The sequence below is a fragment of the Notolepis coatsorum genome (assembly GCF_963971535.1).
Source record: "Notolepis coatsorum genome assembly, chromosome: 12".
Lineage (NCBI taxonomy): Eukaryota > Metazoa > Chordata > Actinopteri > Aulopiformes > Paralepididae > Notolepis > Notolepis coatsorum.
Window position 1 is genome coordinate 42935411 of NC_140176.1, and position 22485 is coordinate 42957895.

Sequence of the window (22485 nt, forward strand, 5' to 3'; positions counted from 1 at the left end):
AGAGACGCTCCCTCCTGCTGGCACACTAGAGACGGGAATCAAGCAGACTACCGTGCCCACTCTGGAATAATTTTCACCTGACATTATGACCGGGGAGATTTAATATGTCGGAAATCAACAGATTTTCCCTGGAGGGGGGGATGCTAATTATCAGATAATGGAAATGGATGGGGGCGGGAGTGGGGGGGGCTGTTCTGTAAGGAGGTGGAACCAGCACACTATGCTCCAATACACATTGATTGAATAAAAACAAACATAATTGAATGTGATATAGGTTCTCTGGTTCTGGGGTCACCCCCACCTGACCTATTTGGAATACTGGGGTAGTCTTTAAGTCCAGTGGTTCTCAACCTGGGGGTCAGGACCCCCCAAGTGGGTCACAAACCACAAACATGATTTTGATTTCAGTATATCTCAGATTCGATTCCACCGTTTGTAATGGAAGGCTCCTTCTTTCTTTTCCGTCTTTAGACAATCTCAGTCCTGATGGTGGCGTTGAATATCCTCTACTTGTTAGTGGATGAGACTGCCATGCCCAAGGGATCCACGGTAAGCCTACTGGACGCGCGCGCACGCACACACTCACACTTTGGTATTGCTATACCTGTGTTGACATTAGATTGACTCAGATGAACTCCCTAACCCCTTACCCTAACATCTGCCATAACCGCTACATCACTAAGTAACTAACTCACTCACACTAAAGTTTATGTGGCGCTAAAGTAATCTTTTTTTCCCCATGTGAGGACTGTCCAAAATGTCCCAACGGCCCGAAATGTCCTTCCAAGAAAGATTGGCTGTGAAGAGTTGGTCCTCACAAGTCTAGCCACACACACACACACACACACACACACACACACACAACACACAACACACCTGACACGTACACTGGGGAGGGAGCCTGCCCAGCAGAGCCGCCGTGTTCCCGCCGGGGACATAAATCAAATTCCGGATATGCTCAGGTGCACTGAAGAAAAGCCTCCTCCAGATGTTTATCGGGCTGCTGCCTTGTCCTCCGCCTTGTCCCCCTGCGTGTTGTTTGGGAAGCTCATTGAAAGTCATTTCACAGCGTGGTGCAGATGAAATGAGAGCTACGTGTGTGAAGTCCGCGGGGGGGGGGGGGGGGTGCTGCGCGGGCGGATAAGCTGCTTTTCCTCCTGGCTGCAGAGGTATACTGCCTTAGCCAGGTGAAGTGCTCCTGCTACTGAGATTCTCATCTCCTTTATAACATGCAATGTGTTTTAAGCTCTTCTTATCTCGTCTCATCTGCAGTGACAGAAGTGTGTGTGTGTGTGTGTGCACGCTCACGCACGCCTGTGGTTGCATTCTTCTCCCGCGGAAAGGGCAACATGATGTATCGTATTTCTGCTCCGTTTTGCCCCCTCGTTCCTCTCTCTCGCGGGGTTGACTGACTGACTTGAGCTGCCCTCGACATTCCAAATTATTTTATCGGGGAGGTATTTTCTTTGGCAATGACGCATCGCAGAAAATCCCCCAAATTACACTTGTCACGCGGCTTGAAGCCGTCCCCGCTGACAGTGCCGGCCGCGCTAAACGGTTTACGGGTTTGATGAGCTGGATGGATGCCACGCCTCTGATCTCAAAGAGTGCTACGGGGACTGGCGGAGAGGGGGGGGAGGGGGGGGGGGTGTATGTCATCCTCGGAGACGATCAATACCGATATGATATCCATCTAACTACCCCCCCCCCCCCCCCCTCTCTCCCGCCCATCGCACCATATTACTCTCTGCCCTGCAGCATCATAATGCCCTTACAGTTACTTATACACTGTCTTGGCACTCTGTGAAGGGGGTTGGCGTGGGCGTAAGGAGGGGGGGGGGGGGGTACACAAGGAGGGGAGTTTGAATCGGAGGCGGGAGGGAGCAGGCAGAGCGGAGGGAGGGAGAGAGAGAGATAGGGGAGTGGGGTAGATACTGGTGGAGAAAGGGTCTCAGACTGTGGGAAAGTCAAATGAGGCCCAGATATAACCGGTGTGGATGGGGAGGGGGGGGGCTGTGGGGGGTACAGCACAATGGAAGTGCCCTGTCAATGTTTGCTCTCGTTCCCTACTAAGCATCCCTACAAGCCCCTTCAGCATACTGAGTAGTACCCCATTCTGCCTGACCGGGGTAGGAATAGAGCGGGGTCTCAGGGTACAAACAATGCCCCTGGAAGTTTAGAACCCCCCCCCCTCATCTAATCCCATGAATTAGGGATTACGTGAAAAATGTTTTATTAAAGAAAAGAAAGAATTCTAAGAGCCAAAAAATGCCCTGTCCCGTGAAATGCCCTGTCCCCCTGCTTTTCCACTTCACAGAGGAGGAGGATAAGGATGAGAGAGATGAAGAGTTAGAGGAGGAGGAGGAGGAGGAGGAGGGTGTTTTTACTGCTTGATGAACGGGCACTAAGAGGGACCAATAAAAGTGTTAACTGCTCCTCCTCTTCAGAAGACACACCACACTTGACCCCACATTTTATAAACCAATATGATGTTCACACCTAGTGCTCACAAGCCTGATGATAGTGTATCCAGCCACACATTACTCTCTCTCTCTCGCTCTCTCTCTCTCTCTCTCTCTCTCTCTCTCTCTCTCTCTCTCTCTCTCTCTCTCTCTCTCTCTCTCTCTCTCTCTCTCTCTCTCTCTCTCTCTCTCTCTCTCTCTCTCTCTCTCTCTCTCTCCCTGTGTCTCTCTCTCGCTAGCTCTCTCGCTATCACTCTCGCTATCTCTCTCTCTGTGTCTCTCTCTATCGCACTCATCACTCACTCACTCATCAGTCAGTCACTCATCAGTCAGTCAGTCAGTCACTCACTCATTCATCAGTCATGCACTCACTCATCACTCACTCACTCATCACTCACTCGCTCACTCACTCACTCACTCACTCATAAGTCAGTCACTCGTCAGTCACTCGTCAGTCACTCACTCATCACCAGTGTTGGGAAAGTTCACTTTCTACATGAACTAGTTCAGTTCACAGTTCAAAATTTTTAAAATGAACTAGTTCAGTTCATAGTTCATAATTCAAAATGTTGAACTAAAGTTCATGGTTTCAAAAATGAACTAATTTAGTTCTTTTTAGTTCTTTTTTAACTTTTTTTTTATTATAGATTTTTCACGTACAGTTACTTACATTACAAAAACACACATTGGGACAAGGGGGGGGGGGGGGGTCCTCCAGTTCATCTCTATGCCATCATCCACACCATAAGCAAGCAAAAACAAAACAAAAAGAAAAACAAGCAAGACAGGCACTGTACAGTATTGCACTTGCCTCGAGCGCATTCACATGTAGACATACATAATATTTATTTTTTCCTATCCTAGGTCTGTCCATACAATGGGGCACTGGGCCTTTAGAAGGATCCGATACATTTCAGCAGGAAAATAGTCTAATAGTGGGGCCCACACATCCTGAAAGGAAGCGTTGTTGACTCTATGCATTGCACAGTGTCTTTCATGGGGTAGGAGCACACCGAAGATCCCTCTATACCACATTTGTAAAAATGGAGGCTTATCCTTAATCCAGTTTATCAGAATGCATTTCCGGGCTGAAAGTAGAAGTTTATCAAATAGTTTGAATTGTAAACTCTTTTAAATGCATACGCCAACGTGACGTCTAGAGGTAGAGTCTGACTCCGATTGAGCGAGTGCTGCTGCTGCTGCAGCTCTCGGCTTCTAATCTGCGCGCAGATTCCTGTTCCACTGCTTGTTGTGATGAGGAGTCTGATGACGTAGCAGGGGGTGACAGGCTGGTTGCCAGATCGGGTGGTTTTACGCATAATATTTAAGCCTGTTTACAGTGTTTTAACTGAGTTGTCGGCTGAAATGCATTATGAAATATGGCACATCTTTGAACGCCGTTATAATAAAGTGCTGAGAATGAACGCACTTTTGAACTCCGTTACACAGGGCTGAGAATGAACGCGTTCTCAATTACGTTCATTTAGCGGATATACAGTACGTTCAGTTCAAGTTCGCCCAAAATACGAACGCGTTCATGAACGATCGTTCATTGAACGCGTTCAGGTACATCACTGCTCATCACTCACTCACATGCGTGCACGGCGCTCTCATAGAAAGATGATCTAAATCTGTCGAAGTGAGGACATTTTGGCCGGCCCTGCCTTTTTTTAAATAGGCTAGGTTTTAAGTAGGGTTTGGTAAGGGGCTAGGGAATGAATGTAGTCAATGGAATAAGTAGTAGCCCTCACAAGTATAGAAATAAAACAGTATGTGTGTGTATAGCAGTTGATGGCCTCCACACAGGTGTTGTAAGGCACTAATCCCAGAAGCAACAAACACCAACCTTGCATCTGCTGAATGGGCCACGGCAGGCTGCAATGACACACACACTGTTGCCCAACCTTACCCCCCACCTGCACCACACACACACACACACACACACACACACACACACACACACACACACACACACACACACACACACACACACACACACACACACACACACACACACACACACACACACACACATCCTCCTTCACCACGCCTGCCGCTGGAATGAAGAGGAGCCTGAGAGTTGAAAGGAGGCGTAATGTTAAAGCTAGCTATCCCGCAAAAACGCGCGCACGTTCCACGCGCACACAGTCTTCTTAATGTGTGTCCTCGCTCGCTCGCTCCCTCACTCGCTCCATCGCTCCCTCGCTCGCTCCCTCTCTCCATTAATAAATGACATCAGATGCCGTCTGTTAATTCCCTGAGTGAGCGCTCTGCACCACGACTCTGCAGTGAGCTCACACAGATGACATTCTCATAAGACGTGAAACAACCTGCCAGACCTTTCTTGTTGCCCCTTTGCCCTCCTCTTTTGTACACATAATGTGTACTTATAGTATATATCATCTTTTGTACACATAATGTGTACTTATAGTATATATATATCATCTTCTGCGCCAATGATCCAGTGTGGTATACATAGTGTGGTCATACATGCTGTGTTGTCAGTTCTTAACACATAGATGGAGAGTTATTATTTCTCCCTACAGAGTATATACGCACCATTCCAATCAATAATATTTCGGGGGCACGGCTCTCTCTTGAAAACACTGATCCTTTTGATAACGGCACAGTTATTTCAATCCAAATCAAACGCCAAGTCTTGACAAAAGCAAATATTTACCATTTGACAACACAGATGCCTGGTGCGTAGATATGTCTTTATTCCTGCTCCAACTTCAAAAAGGGGCTGGGTAGGAAAACGCCTTAGTGTATTTACTGGAGTATTTGTTGAGTAGTTTTACTTACTGGAGTATTTGTTGAGTAGTTTTACTTACTGGAGTATTTGTTGAGTCGTTTTTTTGTTATTTGCACGTAGCCTGTACACTCTACACACTGTAAGCAGCCTGTACACTCTACACACTGTAAGCAGCCTGTACACTCTACACTGTAAGCAGCCTGTACACTCTACACTGTAAGCAGCCTGTACACTCTACACACTGTAAGCAGCCTGTACACTCTACACTGTAAGCAGCCTGTACACTCTACACTGTAAGCAGCCTGTACACTCTACACTGTAAGCAGCCTGTACACTCTACACTGTAAGCAGCCTGTACACTCTACACTGTAAGCAGCCTGTACACTGCACACTGTAAGCAGCCTGTACACTCTACACTGTAAGCAGCCTGTACACTCTACACTGTAAGCAGCCTGTACACTCTACACTGTAAGCAGCCTGTACACTCTACACACTGTAAGCAGCCTGTACACTCTACACTGTAAGCAGCCTGTACACTCTACACTGTAAGCAGCCTGTACACTCTACACTGTAAGCAGCCTGTACACTCTACACTGTAAGCAGCCTGTACACTCTACACTGTAAGCAGCCTGTACACTCTACACACTGTAAGCAGCCTGTACACTCTACACACTGTAAGCAGCCTGTACACTCTACACACTGTAAGCAGCCTGTACACTCTACACTGTAAGCAGCCTGTACACTCTACACTGTAAGCAGCCTGTACACTCTACACACTGTAAGCAGCCTGTACACTCTACACTGTAAGCAGCCTGTACACTCTACACACTGTAAGCAGCCTGTACACTCTACACTGTAAGCAGCCTCTACACTCTACACTGTAAGCAGCCTGTACACTCTACACTGTAAGCAGCCTGTACACTCTACACTGTAAGCAGCCTGTACACTCTACACTGTAAGCAGCCTCTATACTCTACACTGTAAGCAGCCTGTACACTCTACACTGTAAGCAGCCTGTACACTCTACACTGTAAGCAGCCTGTACACTCTACACACTGTAAGCAGCCTGTACACTCTACACACTGTAAGCAGCCTGTACACTCTACACTGTAAGCAGCCTGTACACTACACACTGTAAGCAGCCTGTACACTCTACACACTGTAAGCAGCCTGTACACTCTACACTGTAAGCAGCCTGTACACTCTACACACTGTAAGCAGCCTGTACACTCTACACTGTAAGCAGCCTCTACACTCTACACTGTAAGCAGCCTGTACACTCTACACACTGTAAGCAGCCTGTACACTCTACACTGTAAGCAGCCTCTACACTCTACACTGTAAGCAGCCTCTACACTCTACACTGTAAGCAGCCTGTACACTCTACACTGTAAGCAGCCTGTACACTGTAAGCAGCCTGTACACTGTAAGCAGCCTGTACACTCTACACTGTAAGCAGCCTGTACACTGCACACCGTAAGCAGTGTTTTGTTTGAACACCTGTTCACATATTATATGACGGACAGTGATTTTAAAAAGAGCCTCTTTCATCTCGTTCCATTCATTACTTAGCCAATTTGATTCTTGTCTTGTCTCAAGTGGGGACATTCTTTGTGTGCGGAGCGCTCGCTTCGCTTCGCTGGATCTCTATAATTGCATGTGTGTACAGAACCGCCTGCGGTACTGTTGCTTTCCATTTAAATAGTTTTTATTATTATTATTTGTGATAAGTGTTTGCATAAGATTGTTTATTCAAGACGATCGTTCATCCGTCTCTCTCTCGCTCTCTCTCTCTCTCTCTCTCTCTCTCTCTCTCTCTCTTTTTCTTTTTCTTTCTTTCTTTTCCAGGATCGAGGCATCGGGAACACCCCCTTGTCAAAATTTGGGGTCGCCCAGGCGGCGCTGGAGATCCTTCTGATGTTGTATCCTTTCATTGATACCCCCCCCCCCCTCTTTACCTCTGTGCTCAGGGACCAAGCGCATTCTCAGGCTCATGCCTTATTGACACACATAGTCAAGTGCAGACACCTTCCTCGCTTTATCACAGCTTGAAGAGCTTTATCAGAGTATCTGCAGGGTATTAAAATGTCTTAAAAAGTCTTAAATTCATAATTCTCAATTTAAGACCATAAAAGGTATTACAAAATTTCATTTGCACAGGTATTACGTTTTTTCGGGGGTCAGCCCGGCTGTCGGGAGAGATTAAATAATATTAAATATATTAAACGTTTTTGTATTGAAGTCGTTGTTTTTTGCAAGGCTACCGGGAGCTTGGTGTGTCTGGCGAGAGCTTGTATGGAAGGTGCGATCATTTAAATTGGCTTGCAAGTGCCAGTTCAGTGTCACTATGTGTTTTTTCTTTTTGCTAGTATGGTCGTGAAATCTTGCTTTAAGTGGTATTAAAAAGGTCTTAAAAAGTCTTAGATGTAACTTGTTTAAACCCGCAGATACCCTGCTTACCTACCTGCTGCTTTCACTGTCTTCAACTGCCACACTGTATACATAGTATTCATAACTAGCTACCTCATACTATAGTCTACCCATATAACTCTGTATGATAGCATCATAGCATGTATATAACCTATATATATATTTATATTTTCCGCATATATATACATATTTGTCTGAATATACTCGCATATAATCCTTCTATATATATATACTTATACACCTGCATATAACTCGTATAACTCTGTATGATAGCATGTACAATAATGTTGTATATACCGTATTTATATATTTATTCTTACTATATATATATATATCCACATCTGTCCGTACATACCTGGATATAATGCGTTTTACATATCTGTAGATACTATATCTATCTGTACATAATGGATAAGATAAGATATTCCTTTATTGATCCCCTTGGGGAAATTCAGGCATATCCCTTACCTACTCTTACTAGTTACACTGCTGGCCAGTATGACTTACTACTATAGTGTCTTTTTACCTGTATCGCTGTACTAGTGATGTTAAGATTCACCGATTCGCATCGGTGCACCGGCATAAACGTTCAAGATGCGAGTGCATCGGTGGAAAAAGTGCACATCGGCTTCAATTCAGGTTGAACTCGCGATGCATCTGTTGTAGCGTCTTTGCATCGGTTAAAACCGATTCATTCATATCATTTCCTCTCATCCACTTCTGTCAGCACTCAGCAGCAGAGAATATATTTGCTTCGCTACTACGGAAGGCGAGAGCCGCGTCACAGTTATCAACAAACAGTGGACGTCGAGACATGAATTGAATTGACAAACTGGCTAACTTTAGGCGCTGTTAGCCGTTCAGCTAACGCTAAACTATCTAACTAACGTGACTCCGCAACACCAGTTCCATTAGTGAGGAAATGGGGGGGGGTATATTGACGACGCTTGACAACAGGTTCAAAGATAACTTCACATTTATTGGCAATTCGTTTCTTTATATCGCTTCCTCCAGGTTCCAACTGTGTTGACAAAAAATGCCATCATGGCGTGGTCAATTACGGCACATCAGAACACTCAAACGCTCTCTCTCTCTCTCTCTCTCTACGTTCAATGATTTAAAGTGGCCAAACATTACAATATAAATACTAACTGGATAGTTGATGATAAACATTTTATTTCATTATCTGAAATATTATAAAATCATTAAGTCTGCTATAAGCCATTATCCCTTTGTGTGTGATTTATTATTGTCTCACAGTAGTGTGTATATATAAATTATGTGTTTTTAGCTAAAGTGGATAGAAAACAGTCTTAGGCACCCAAGAGTTTTTATATAAATTGTCTTACAGTAGATTATTTTATTTTTAACACTTTCCCCGCCAGAGCTTATATCCATCAATGTAGGCTCACTGCCAGCGTTATAAGTCTATGGAGATGTTCACCTTCTTTGCAGGGCTATAACTTTTTAAATTGTATTGCTAAATTGACATTACTATGGCCCATTCAACATCGATTAGCTATCGTTCAGGATGTAGGAACGTTATACTTTTTCATTCATATATTCATACAAAAATACCTTCTAGAATATAAGTATGTTTTTATCGTTTTCTGCAGTAATTCCTAGAACGTGAGCTATAGGCCTAAACGCATATATAGATTATCGATTGCCGTCTATTCCCAAGACGCCCTATATTAAAAAATTCAACTGTACATGATCGTATACGTTATGCCTCATCATGCGCGGATGAAAGGGGGGGGGGTCGTTTATACTTCCGTGATCATCAGTAAATGCTTTATGTAGTATGGGTGATATATTGATCAGATCGGTTTGCAGTTAAATGAATAAACAATTGAGTTGAAAATGACATTAGTGTCCTCTTACCGTGCGTCAATGAGACTGGCGGTGAAATATCCCAAGTATAGGACGTCGATCGCCTAGGTCCATTTCCGGTTTGTATGTCGCAATAAACGCCGAAATCATATAGATTATTAAGTTTATAAAGCGATCCATTATGTACATAATGTCTGTTGCGAGTCCTGCAACAATGTCTGACGGCCGGATGAATTTAATCGACGCACACCCCACAACTTCCTGTTTCGAGTGTAACTCGCCCGACCATCCACCAGGCGGCGGTATTGAGCCGTCGTTGTATTGAGCCGTAGGGTCCATCCGGAGGGTCGGAGGTGTATATATGAATAGACCTGTCTCAAACCCTGCCCATTTTCTTGATCCTCCAATCACAGCTGTCGCTTACCTCTGACTTCCTCGTACAAACAAAGTTTGTACGAGGAAGTCAGAGGTAAGCGACAGCTGTGATTGGAGGATCAAGAAAAGAGGGCAGGGTTTTGAGACAGGTCCATTATGAATGCCATGGCGAAAAAATGAAATATTGATCTCAATAATGTCGTACAACGTTATTGGCAGAATTTGCATGGCGGGCAATAACGTTTTAAAACGGGCCCGGCGCTGGATGTGTTAATAATAATATAAGCTGCATATAAGGAATACAATACCATAACATTTTATCATTATTTTGCATTGTGTTGAATCGCATCGTATCGCCCCGAATCGCATTATGTTGAATCAAATCGTATCAAACAGTTAACTATCTTTTTTTTTATCCACTTTTTCTCCCATTTTCTATTTTTCTCCCATCCCAATTTCGTATCATCCAATTCTACCCTCCCCTATCTCGAACGCTGTTTCATGCCTCCCACAAGCCGGCTGTAATGTGGACGAAGCCATACATTGCACGAGTCCCCTCCGGTACTCGAGGTAGCAGCCGTCGCATCTTTTCACCTGCGCAGCGTGATCTTTCAGCGTCAGGGGTCTGCGCTTTGGAGGGACGCCGCCCCCGTCGCTTCCTGATTCTACAACGCAGGCGCACCAACCAACCTGTAGGAGTCGCTGTCCACAACGTCCGATCCCCACCCATCAGTTTTCCCACCCTCTAATACTGCCAATTGTATTAGTACGGACGACCAGCCAAACTGAAAACAATGTGGAGAGCTGGGCTCGAACATTGGTGGTGAGTGCCTTGCCCACTGCACCACCTAGCCGCCCTACAGTTAACTGTATCTCAACATAAATCGTATCGCATCGCCCGGTGCTTCAAATGTATCGTTAATGTATTGTATCGTTGGCAACGTATCGAGATGCACATCGCATCGGCCTCAGTGTTGGAGATGCACATCCCTACGCTGTACATATTAATACAACAACTCTGTTAGGGATGTCCCGATCCGATCACATGATCGGAATCGGGGCCGATCACGTGACTCTCCGAAGATCGGGACAGGCAAAAAAAATCAAAAGAAATCGGGATATATACCGGTATATATATATTAGGGCTGTCCCCGACTAAGGATTTGGATGGTCGACTAGGATTGGCCAAAATTTGCCGTTAGTCGACTATTGGTCGACTTAAAAAAAAAAAAAAAAAGTATAATATTTGATCGGGACATCCCTAAACTCTGTACATACATCTGATTAGGGGTGGGAATCACCAGTTTCATCACGATACGATACGATATTGATTCTTTGGACAACGATACGATATTTGCAGATATCACAAAGTCTGCCATGATACGATACGATTCGATTCAGGTGCCTGCGATCGATATGAGATGATATTATATGCCCATTTAACACAATCAGTAACATTTAGATAAACTCAAAAAAGGCTACGGAAATATCATTTGACATTTACATTTTTGAGCTCTTCCAGACATTTAAATGAAAAACAATCTATTGTTTTTAATACAAATAGACCTTCTGTTCAGTGTAAAATGCCAGGTTTTGATATATTGAGCTTTAAACTTTATGTAAATCTTTTTGGAACTCACAAGACGCAACCTAAAACCCCTTCCTCTCCCAAACCGTTTGTACAATTGATTTATGTTGCATGATGATCATGATAAATATCAACATTATCTGTCCATCCTCAGTAAATTGACTATCAATATAATATACTCGTCTGACTTCATCTGGTCTTTACAAACGCACACACACACAGAAAGGGAGAATGCCCCTTTCCCAGTCCCCACTCTGCTGTTCTCTCTATGGCTCTGATCAGGGTTAGCTTGTTAGCTTACGCTAACGTAACGTTAATTTCTGTCTTTAACGCGACGTGGGCATAAAGGAATGGCGAGGATTGCAAAGCATGTTCGATGCATTTGACCCGTTGCGGAATAAAACAGCAGGGACTTGTTTTGGGTCGCAAAATAGGCACACTATGTAGCCTTGCTCTGTTGTAATGTACACGCGTTTCAGATGCTACTGCTGTGCTGTTGAGCGGATACGACTCCGCGGGATTTTCAAAATAAGAGTATCACAATATGAACCGATCTTTTTACGTTGCATCGATCCTATTGGATCATTGATAATTAGGGGTTTAACGGTACGTGTATTCGTCCCGCGAATTTACGGTACGGCCGTCATGGTGCGGTACGTGCTGCCATACGACGAATACGCCCACAGCGCAAACACACAAGTCCCACATGCAGGCACTCGCGAGGTTCCGTGCGAGAACAGCGTGCGTGGCCGGGTACACCGAGCAGACTTCAGAGCCGGCGAAAGTGCACGGAGAAAGGCACATTTACATTGGAACAGCTGCAGGGTCATTACAATTTTACAGTTTTCTTTCGTTTTCTTGTTCGCCCAATAACGTTAACCAAATTAAACCAATGGAAAGAAACACACACGCGTTGCCGACACACACACACACACGCACCAATAAACACATCAACATTCTCCCCCGCCGGACTCACAGGCACAATCAAATAAAAAAAAGAAACATACTTTTCCGGACAGATCATCTGAGCTCCACTGTGTTTAAATCCAAATAATCCTCTGCCATTGTTGTAATATGTCATCTGTTCTCTAGTATTCAGTCTCGTTGTGAAGTTAAATTCTCTCTAGAAGTGAAACTGAAACTTAGCAAGGATAAGTTGTTAAAGGGGCAGTAGGCAAGTGGATGCCTGAACACAGAATGACACCAGTATCACTGACTACCACGGCAAGCCTATAGAAAATTGTTCTATTTAATAATAATTATCATAAATATAATGTATAAATAGGGCGGCTACGTGGCGCAGTGGGCAAGGCGCTCGCAACGAATGCTGGAGACTAGGTTCGAACAGGATGCCTCCTGTTCGAGCCCCGCTCTCCACATTGCTTTCAGTTTAGCTGGTCGTCCACAGTAATACACATTGGCCGTATTACGGGGAGGGAAACTGAAGGGTGGGGATCGGGCGTTGTGGACAGCGACTCCTACAGGTCGGTTGGTGCGCCTGCGCAGTAGAATCAAGAAGCGACGGGGGCGGGGCCCCTCCAAAGCCCAGACCCCCGACGCTGAAAGATCGAGCCGCGCAGGTGAAAAGATCTGACGGCTGTTACCTCGAGTATCGGAGGGGACTCGTGCTATGTATGACTTAGTCCACATTGCAGCCGGCTTGTGGGAGGCAAGAAACAACGTTCGAAGACAGGGGAGGGTTGAATTGGACGATATGAAAATTGGGATGGGAGAAAAATAGAAAATGGGAGAAAAAGTAAATAAAAAAATATATAATATAAATTAAAAAAATTTAAATACTTTTTTTTTTATAATTATAAATATTTATTTTCTGTTGTACCAAACTCGTACCGAACCGTGACCCCAATACCAAGGTACGTATCGAACCGTGGCTTCTGTGTACCGTTACACCCCTATTGATAATAGATCGATACATTGATCTGGATCTATGTATCGTCCCACCCCTAATTAGCACTACACTAACTAGTACTAATTAGTACATTTTGTACCCAGTTTAATCACCTGTATATTACTACTACTATGAATCTAATCTAAAAGGCACAAAACTTTGGAGGAAACTCAAAACAAACTAAAGAAAGGTCTACATGAAACAGGATTGCTTTGCAGCAGAACAGCATTTCCTATGGTCCTTGATTTATCTGCTGAACAGCTACTTGATGGTGTCGTCTCTACTCGGCTTCTACAGCCTGCGAGTCTTCCAGAGCCTCACCCCCAGGAAGGACGACACTACCATGGCAACGGTAAAGGGGGCTGGGGGTGGGGGGGAGTAGTGGGGTGTATGTGGGAGGGGGGCTGAAATCGGTGGTGGTCCCCAAGGAACTGATGTATTTAGGTTTCATTGTGTTTCATCTCTTTCCCCTTCTCTCTCTTTCTCTCCTTTTCTCCTCCATTCTAATGTGTTCCCGTCCCCTCCCCTTTCAATGGCTTCAGTTGATCCATCTAATATTTGTTTGTAGGTTGCGTAAACACGGACGCAGTGCAAGCTCTTTTCTTGTACATCAGAGAGGGAGAGAGAGAGAGGGAGGGAGGGAGGGAGGCTGTGGGGTGAAGGATGTGTGCAGTGTTTGGGTGGCTGTACTATTCACTTGGTAATGAGTGTTGGGAAGGGACGGTGAGGCTTGTTAACTAGACGCCTTGCTGAAAGGACTTGAAGGGACAATGAGGGGAACCTCGTAATGAGCAACTTCAGAGGTACTAATTGTTCAATATGTGGAACCTATTTAACTTTCAAGTGGAGTGTATGTGTGTGTGCGTGCGCGTGTGCTTGTGCGTGCGCTCACGCACATGCGTACATATGGACGTGCGCGTCGCTTATTGCCGCTCAGTGTTTTTCGTACCGCGCGACTTTCTGCGGTAGTTTCTCAGTTCTTTCTCACGCGCTTAACTGATCTATGATCAGATCCCCTGTGTTTCTAATTCACCCGCTAACCCGTCTTCCTCCTCCGCTCTTATCTTGCAGATCATCGGTTGCTGCGTGTCCATCTTGGTGCTGAGTTCAGCCCTGCCGGTGATGTCCAGAACTCTAGGTGAGTTGATTCCCCCCCCCCCCCCCCCCCACAATACGTTATGTTTACGCCAACGTCACTATGTGCAGCATAGAAATGCAGAGACAGACAGACGGAGAGAGACCGGTCATGACAACCTATATAGTGATCACCAGAATGAGTGAGTGGGCCCGAGAACGGCAGTCCCCCCCTCCGCCCTCCACCCCCCCTTCAGACTGTTAAGGTTAGTGAGTAGAATTCCTCTATAGTTTGCCATAGTGACTTGAGAATAGGCTGGATGGAAGAGAGGGTAAAAATGACAGGGGCAGCACCATCACAATGGCACTAATAAACATGCAGAGTGTGCAGACACAGCTGTTCAAATAGCATTACTGTGTGTGTGTGTGTGTGTGCGTGTGTGTGTGTGTGTGTGTGTGTGTGTGTGTGTGTGTGTGTGTGTGTGTGTGTGTGTGAATGAGGGGGAGAATGGGCAAGAGAGAATGCATACAGTGACTCATTGCAAGCTTTACAAAATATCAACAGGTTCTGCTTTGTGACATTGAATACATGAAAAGAAATAAATGCATGCAACAGATTTGAAGAGAAAGCCCCCCCCCCCCCTCTTATACACACACACACACACACACACACACACACACACACACACACACACACACACACACACACACACACACACACACACACACACACACACACACACAGTCATAAAGAGAACACTAAGTGTGCAGAGCTAAATCTACGGCAAAGAGAGACATTAGGAAACGATGTGAAGTGTATAAGATATTACTTTACTGATCCCCTTGGGGAAATTCGGCCGTCATAGCAGCATGGGGGAGGTACAGGTATGGGCAGGGTAATAGTAGAAAGACATAAATAATAATAATACAGTTATACAGATAAAAATAAGCAAACAATATAATTAACTCTGAATATAAGAATATGAGCAAGTAGGCAGTGTAATCAAAGGTGCAGATGAGGGTCTATATACCCCATCAGTTATATTATACCTTACAACAAATATGTGCAATAAAACACTAGACAAAGATCATTATCTTTTCAGGCTATGAAAACAAATATCTGAATATTTGTTATACACATAAAACACCAACTGTTAAGCTCACCGCCGAGCAGTACTCCCTCATCTGTTTACTTTCATTGACAGGGGAATACAATGTTGTTTTTTGGAGATGAATATTTTTTGGCAAATAATGGTGCTCGTGAAAACCACCCGCAGGCCCAAGTAGTGGTACTGCTCTGCTCCGGGAACTCATCCACGGGCGGAGCTTACCACGAGGTTGTGAAAGCAGTGTGTGAGTCGTCCCTGACTCTGCCTGCTGCTGAGATGCATTGATGGCTGTGAGATGAGGTAGTAGACTGGGTCTGCTGAGAGTGGGTATGGAAGAGTCAACAAAACATCTGTGATAGGTGTTCACCTGATGAGCTCAAAGATATGCCCACACTTTGCACTACGCACTCATACCCTTTTACATCCAAACTACCAGGTTCCGGTTAGGACTGGGCGATAAAAATGGTAAATGGTGCATTTATATACCACATTTATATAGCACATTTATATAGCACATTTATCCAAAGTGCTTTACAATTTCTGTTCCTCACATTCACCCATTCACTCACTCATTCATTCACACACCGACGGCGGAGGCAACCATGCAAGGTGCCAACTAGGGATGCACCGATCCGATATCGGATATCGGCCCTGATGTGACTCAAATTAGCTGGATGGAGTATAATTTTTTATTTTTTTAACGCATTTGTATTATTATTATATATATATTTTTTATAATAATGAATAAAAGAATAAATAACAATTCAGTACATTTATATCCGTGTTAATTTGTTACATTTTGTTTCACTAAGTTAGGAAAGTAATGTTTTAAGTCAAGCCTGATGTTGCCTTGCACAAAAGAATGATCCCAGTCTCTTCCACACAGTGAGGCATACAGTTTATTAATTGAACAATGGGTATCGGATCGGTACTCGGTATCGGCCGATACCCAAAGCCCAGGTATCGGGACTGAAAAAGTTGGATCGGTGCATCCCTAGTGCCAACCTGCTCATTAGGAGCAATTAGGGGTTAAGTGTCTTGCTCAAGGACACTTCGACATGCTGCCTGGGAGGAGCGGGAATCGAACCAGGACCAGACGACCGCTCTACCTCCTGAGCCACTGTCGCCCCAGATTAATTGTGTTTCAATTTCAATTATGATTTTGGCTTCCCACGATCATTCAAACAAGATAATCGAGATAAACCGGTTATCGCGCTGCACGCTGTGTTGCTCTCATTTTGTCCTGTGTAGTAAATGCAGCGCACCCTCTCTTCACAGTGGTGTGCTCTGCCCCATTCAAGCCCCAACAGTAGTTTCAGCTCGTGTTGAGAGGGAGGAGGGAGCCACATTTCTCCAGTTATTTTGAAACATCTTTAGTAACTTGTAGAAGATGACATGAAGTCATCCTCACATGATGTTCTCAAATCAATGAGTAAACGTGTTTAACACATTGACTGCCAGCTATTAGCCTCATCCTGTAGTAGCTATCGCCACCGCTGTAAACGATGGGAGTCGCTCACCTTGTTTGCAGGGCTATAACTATTTAAATATTATAGCTTTGGATGCAATACTATGGCCCATTTGACATCGAGTATCTATCGTTCAAGATGTGAAAAAGGAATATTTTTTTCCATCCATACATTCCCGTTTTATACCGTGGTGAATATAAGTATCGTTTTAGAGCGGTTTAGGGTCATTCCTGGGAGGCTAGTAATAGGCTATGACGCATTATACTTAATCCATTGGCATTTCGTCCCTATACACGCTACAATAAAAAATTCAAATGTATATGATCGGTTTATTATGTTCCATCATGCATGCATGAAAGGGGGGGGGGGTCGTTTCTGATTAATTGATTGTCAATAACGGCATTCGTTAGTACAACAGCATACGCTGATCAGGGCGATGGCTATGAAAACAAGGCACAACCAAGCTGAAATTGACGTTAAATTGCTCTTACCTGTGGCCGATGAGATTCCAAAAAGAATATTCCAATTATTTGATTGCCATCTGCTAGATCGTATGTCCATTTGGGCCACGACATAACCCCCCACAGCATAATGAATCGGGCGTCCCAAAAACTATTCAATGCGATCGGGTAAAGCTCTTGATCCACGTTACTAGAAATGTCCGCCCGGAGGAATTTCAATGACACAGAGAGATACACAGAGTCTCAAAGGGGGTGCAACATCGGCCGCATACCACCAGGCGGCGGTATTGGACATTTGCGATCTCAGACGCATTCCCTATGGTACCACAGCCTTCCTGGATGATTTCTGAATGGAAATAGCGAATAAAAGAAATAACGATCAAATAACGAATATACTAGTTGTTGGCGTCCAACGATTGGCGGCCAATAACAAGTATACTCGTCATTGGCTGGGAATGAGTTAATAATCATGAATCGTGATCAATCAAAGATAATTTATTTATTTTTGTCAGTCAAGCAGCCCTAGTTACTATGTACCTTATAACTTTACTATGTACTATTCTACGACATAAGGGATAATTGCATCACATCCTGCATATTCTTTTTTGATTTGTCGCTGATGCACTCACATTTTGAATTCTGATGTGTTCCACTTAACTTACCAAACCAGTTCCTGATGGAGCACTGAAGTGACGGTTGTCTTTGAGACTCCAACAGGAGGCTGCTGCTCTGTGGCTGAAGCTTCAGATGTAGTCCAGGCTGCTGCTCTGTGGCTGAAGCTTCAGATGTAGTCCAGGCTGCTGCTCTGTGGCTGAAGCTTCAGATGTAGTCCAGGCTGCTGCTCTGTGGCTGAAGCTTCAGATGTAGTCCAGGCTGCTGCTCTGTGGCTGAAGCTTCAGATGTAGTCCAGGCTGCTGCTCTGTGGCTGAAGCTTCAGATGTAGTCCAGGCTGCTGCTCTGTGGCTGAAGCTTCAGATGTAGTCCAGGCTGCTGCTCTGTGGCTGAAGCTTCAGATGTAGTCCAGGCTGCTGCTCTGTGGCTGAAGCTTCAGATGTAGTCCAGGCGTTTCAGATGCTGCCATGTTTTATTTAAGTGTGTGTCTGTGTGTCTGTCTCTCTGTCTGAGGGATGGAAAGTGAGTGGTTGTGTCTGGGGTTAACTGTGTGGACAACAGCAGGGATTGAGACTGCAGTGGTAGAGCTAAGCAGTGGTTGTGTTCAGTCTATCAGTAATTGTTCTATATCCTTGAGAGAATTGAGAGTCAGTTGTCCAGCATTTGTTTTTATTTTTAGTTTCTTGTTAAAAGAAAGCTATACCATGAAACGACATGCATCTAATTGAGTAGACATGCCAGCATTACTGATTGGAAATAACAACACTGCGTGGATAGTAGTGCCACATGGCCTCATTGTTCACCTGAGGCCTCACTAAATGACATGTACCCAGTAGGTTGTTCTGTGATGTTGCCTTGCCTTAACTCTAGGGCTTTGTACAGACCGTTTTTAAAATCAGATCTTTAAGACGGACTGTCCAGAAGTGAGAGATCTGTCCAGAAGTGAGAGAAGTGAGAGATATGTACAGAAGTGAGTGAGAGATCTGTACAGAAGTGAGAGATCTGTACAGAAGTGAGAGATCTGCGGCCGGGTAGTGCAGTGGACTAAGGGAATTGGGAATTGGCATAACGACTAACATTGGGATGGGAGAAAAATCGGAAAAAGAGGAAAAAAGATAATAAAAAAAAAAAGAGAAAAGAAGTGAGGGATCTGTACAGCAGACAATTTATTTTAGCATTTGTCCAAGGACTGTTGTTCTTTGTCCTCCATGTCCATATCGCCCTGCTGCCCAGCTGGATGGACTTCTGTCATCTCTGGATTTGACGTTGTCGTCGTGTGTCGCGTTTGCAAGTCAAGTCGCATTGTAAGGGACCTAAAAGACACTTTGAGATCCCACTTTGAATCACTTTTCAAACCACAGTTTGGATCCGATTTGCTGTCCACACTTTCTAAAATGAATCTGGATACAATCTAGATATGCTGGGCTGGCTGTCTGAACAAGGCCTAGGAAGAAGGAGAGGGATGCAACAACTGTGGAACCAGAGAGACTTTAAGGAGAGAGTTGCAAATAGCCAGCATTAGCTCTATCTCCATCCCAGGGCATTGGAGAAAATCATATTCATTGTCTACAATGATCACAGGAAAGAGTGCTAAGCCTTGACAATCATAAAAGAAAAGAATGGTACTTGAATGTAGCTTGCACCTCAAAATGCAGAGTCTATATTGCTTATTTATTATTATTATTGATAATACTAATAACTAGAATAATGCACTCAATAGAGTGCAGACCTCCGCCAAGGTCTAACAAACTCCTCACTTTGCCGTCAGTTGTTGATATTGCCATATGGTGGTGCTAGAGGAAAGGTCATAGGTGTCTTCCTCCAGGGGTCATGAATATGCACAGAAAATGATAGACAATCCGGCCATTACTGTTTGAGATATAATTTCTCAGTTTGGCCTGATGGTGGCGCTAGGGGAAAAGTCATGGGGTGACCGCAATCTAAAGGTTTGTTTATCTAGGGGTCATGGATATTCAGAGCAAACGTTGTGACTGTATGACTAATGGGTCAGGAGAAAATCTAAAGTTTGGCCTGATGATGGCGCTAGAGTAAAGGTCATGGTGTCTCCCTAAATCAATAGGCGTTCTTCTTCCTCTTGGGGTCATGAATGTGCACAGCAAATTTCATGGCAATCCGGGCCATTACTTTTGAACCCTTTCACTACCACACTACAGAAGGTTAACCTTTCACTACCACACTACAGACGGTTAACCTTTCACTAACCATCTGTAGTGTGGTAGTGAAAGGGTTAATAATTTGGTAGTGTGGTAGTGAAAGGGTTAAGATATGGTCAGAGCAGATTCTCTCACACACACACACACACACACACACACACAAGCTAAATCAGTACCTCTCGCCAAGGTCGCCAAAGCGAAGGTAATAAATTAGATTTCTAGAACTCAAAGTGGCTTTACACTAAGGAGGTAGCGAGACAAACAACAGACGAGTACAACACAAACACACAGGGATGGATGAGGGGTGAGTGGGCAGGAGAAGGCAGTGGAGAAGAGATGGGTCTTGAGGCTGGATTAGAACGTTGAGAAGAGACTCTGAGCCTCATGTGTTGGGAGAGGGACCTCCAGAGCCTGGGAGCTGCCCTGGACAAGTCTCTGTCCACAACACTGTGTATGTTGGACTTGAGGGATGGACAGAAGACGGGCTGAGGTAGATCTATATCTGTATATATCCCATACCTACTCTTATTAGTTATACAGCTGGCCATTATGGCTTACTACCATAGTGTATTTATCACTGTAGATAATTCTGTACATCCATCAGATTAACATATTTACTCCGTAGCTTTGTTCATTGTTATATATATATATATCCCGTTTAATCACTTTATATTACACACATGTCCTGTACAGTATATTGTTATGCACTTTACTGTTACCTTGCACTGTGGTTAGCTGTACTGTACTTGCATAATGCTGCATAATGACAATACATTTTATTATAATATAATAAAACCAAGAGGGTTGGTAGGGGAGAGGAGGTCTGTGAGATATGGTGTTACTGAGTTACTTACTTTTCCACAATACTGTACCTGATTTTGAGGGAGTATCACAACACAGTTTAGGAGGAAAACTATTGTGTTTATGGCTAAATCTGGATTCTCTCGCAGACACACTTGCCTTGGGCTGTTTTTGTTCAGATAGCACACTCCGCCATCTTTGCTATGCTAGCATGACCCTATTTGATTTTCCATCGTATTTGTGTCAATGGAAAAAACATGTTTTTTTATAACCTGGGGTGGAGCACAGGAGAGACAGGCCTGGCCCTTGGCCAACAGGAGCAGGACTCCTATCTAACCTCAGTACCATCTCTGGGTGCAGAATATTCAACATGTCTAATTTAGGGCTGGGCGATATGGCCTAAATATGATATCACGATATTTTCTGACCTTTCGGCGATACACGATACGCATCACGATGTTTTTCTTTTTTTCCCCAAACAATTCATTATGAGGCTTACCAAGACAGTATTTGAGTTTGCAAGCTAACATTAAAGACAAAATAAAATACCCATGCATTTAGCATTTTTATATTATATATTAGATTTAGATTATTGGATTATTAGATTATATATTGCATATATTTAGCAATGAGATATTATATGATTTAGATATGAAATATGATGAATTGAAAATGGGGGACCCTGATGTAAACAAGACGAAAGTCTTTCTCTGGTCTGCATCCCCTTAACAATTGTATGTATTGAGCTGTACTGTACCCATTCTGCAATATGTTAATAAAGTTTTAAATCAATCAATCAATCAATCAATCAATAGGATTTTAGCATTTTTATGAAACTACTGTATATTTGTATGTCTCTAAATGTTTTGATGAATTGAAAATGGAGGACCCTTATGTAAAAAAGCCGAAAGTCTTTTTCTGGTCTTCATCCTCCAGTCAGTCCACTGTTGTTGTATTGAGCTGTACTGTATTGTACCCATTCTGCAATCGTTAATAACGTTCATTCATTCAATCATTCAGCCGGTGTTCTGCCGAATTCTACTACCTCCTCGAAAACTGCTGCCGTAGCGCGAATCGCCTATATCTTTTGACAGCTGGGTGACGTCACCCTATAGTTCACTCCAAACTCCAACAGGTGTACCGACATGTTATCATCTACAAATACATTCAGCTGCAAAGCCAATTACATGCAAATATTTACATGCTTATACAGTTCAAAAGGTGCAATGAAAAACATATGTTTAAGATATTGTTTAAGATATATCAACAAGACTCAACATGACGTTCGTCAGCAAGGTGGCAGAATATTGTAGTGAACGATTGTGGGTCATGCGCATGCGTGCGCAAGCGCAGGAGCGCTGGCAGCAGAATTCGAGGAAGAGTCGAATTTTGCAGAACACCGGCAACAGAATAATTTTGATTGACAGTCGAGT

At 44.0% G+C, this 22485-nt stretch overlaps 1 protein-coding gene across 1 annotated transcript in view; it reads left to right on the plus strand.

Annotated features, from left to right (window-relative positions):
• Window positions 1–22485, plus strand: part of lmbr1 (limb development membrane protein 1) — a 132447-nt gene that overhangs the window by 95949 nt on the left and 14013 nt on the right. The window contains exons 13-16 of the mRNA XM_084325819.1: window positions 472–549; window positions 7066–7139; window positions 13614–13704; window positions 14424–14490. Of these exons, the coding sequence (XP_084181945.1) occupies window positions 472–549; window positions 7066–7139; window positions 13614–13704; window positions 14424–14490 (310 nt within the window). The remainder of the gene's footprint in view (window positions 1–471; window positions 550–7065; window positions 7140–13613; window positions 13705–14423; window positions 14491–22485) is intronic.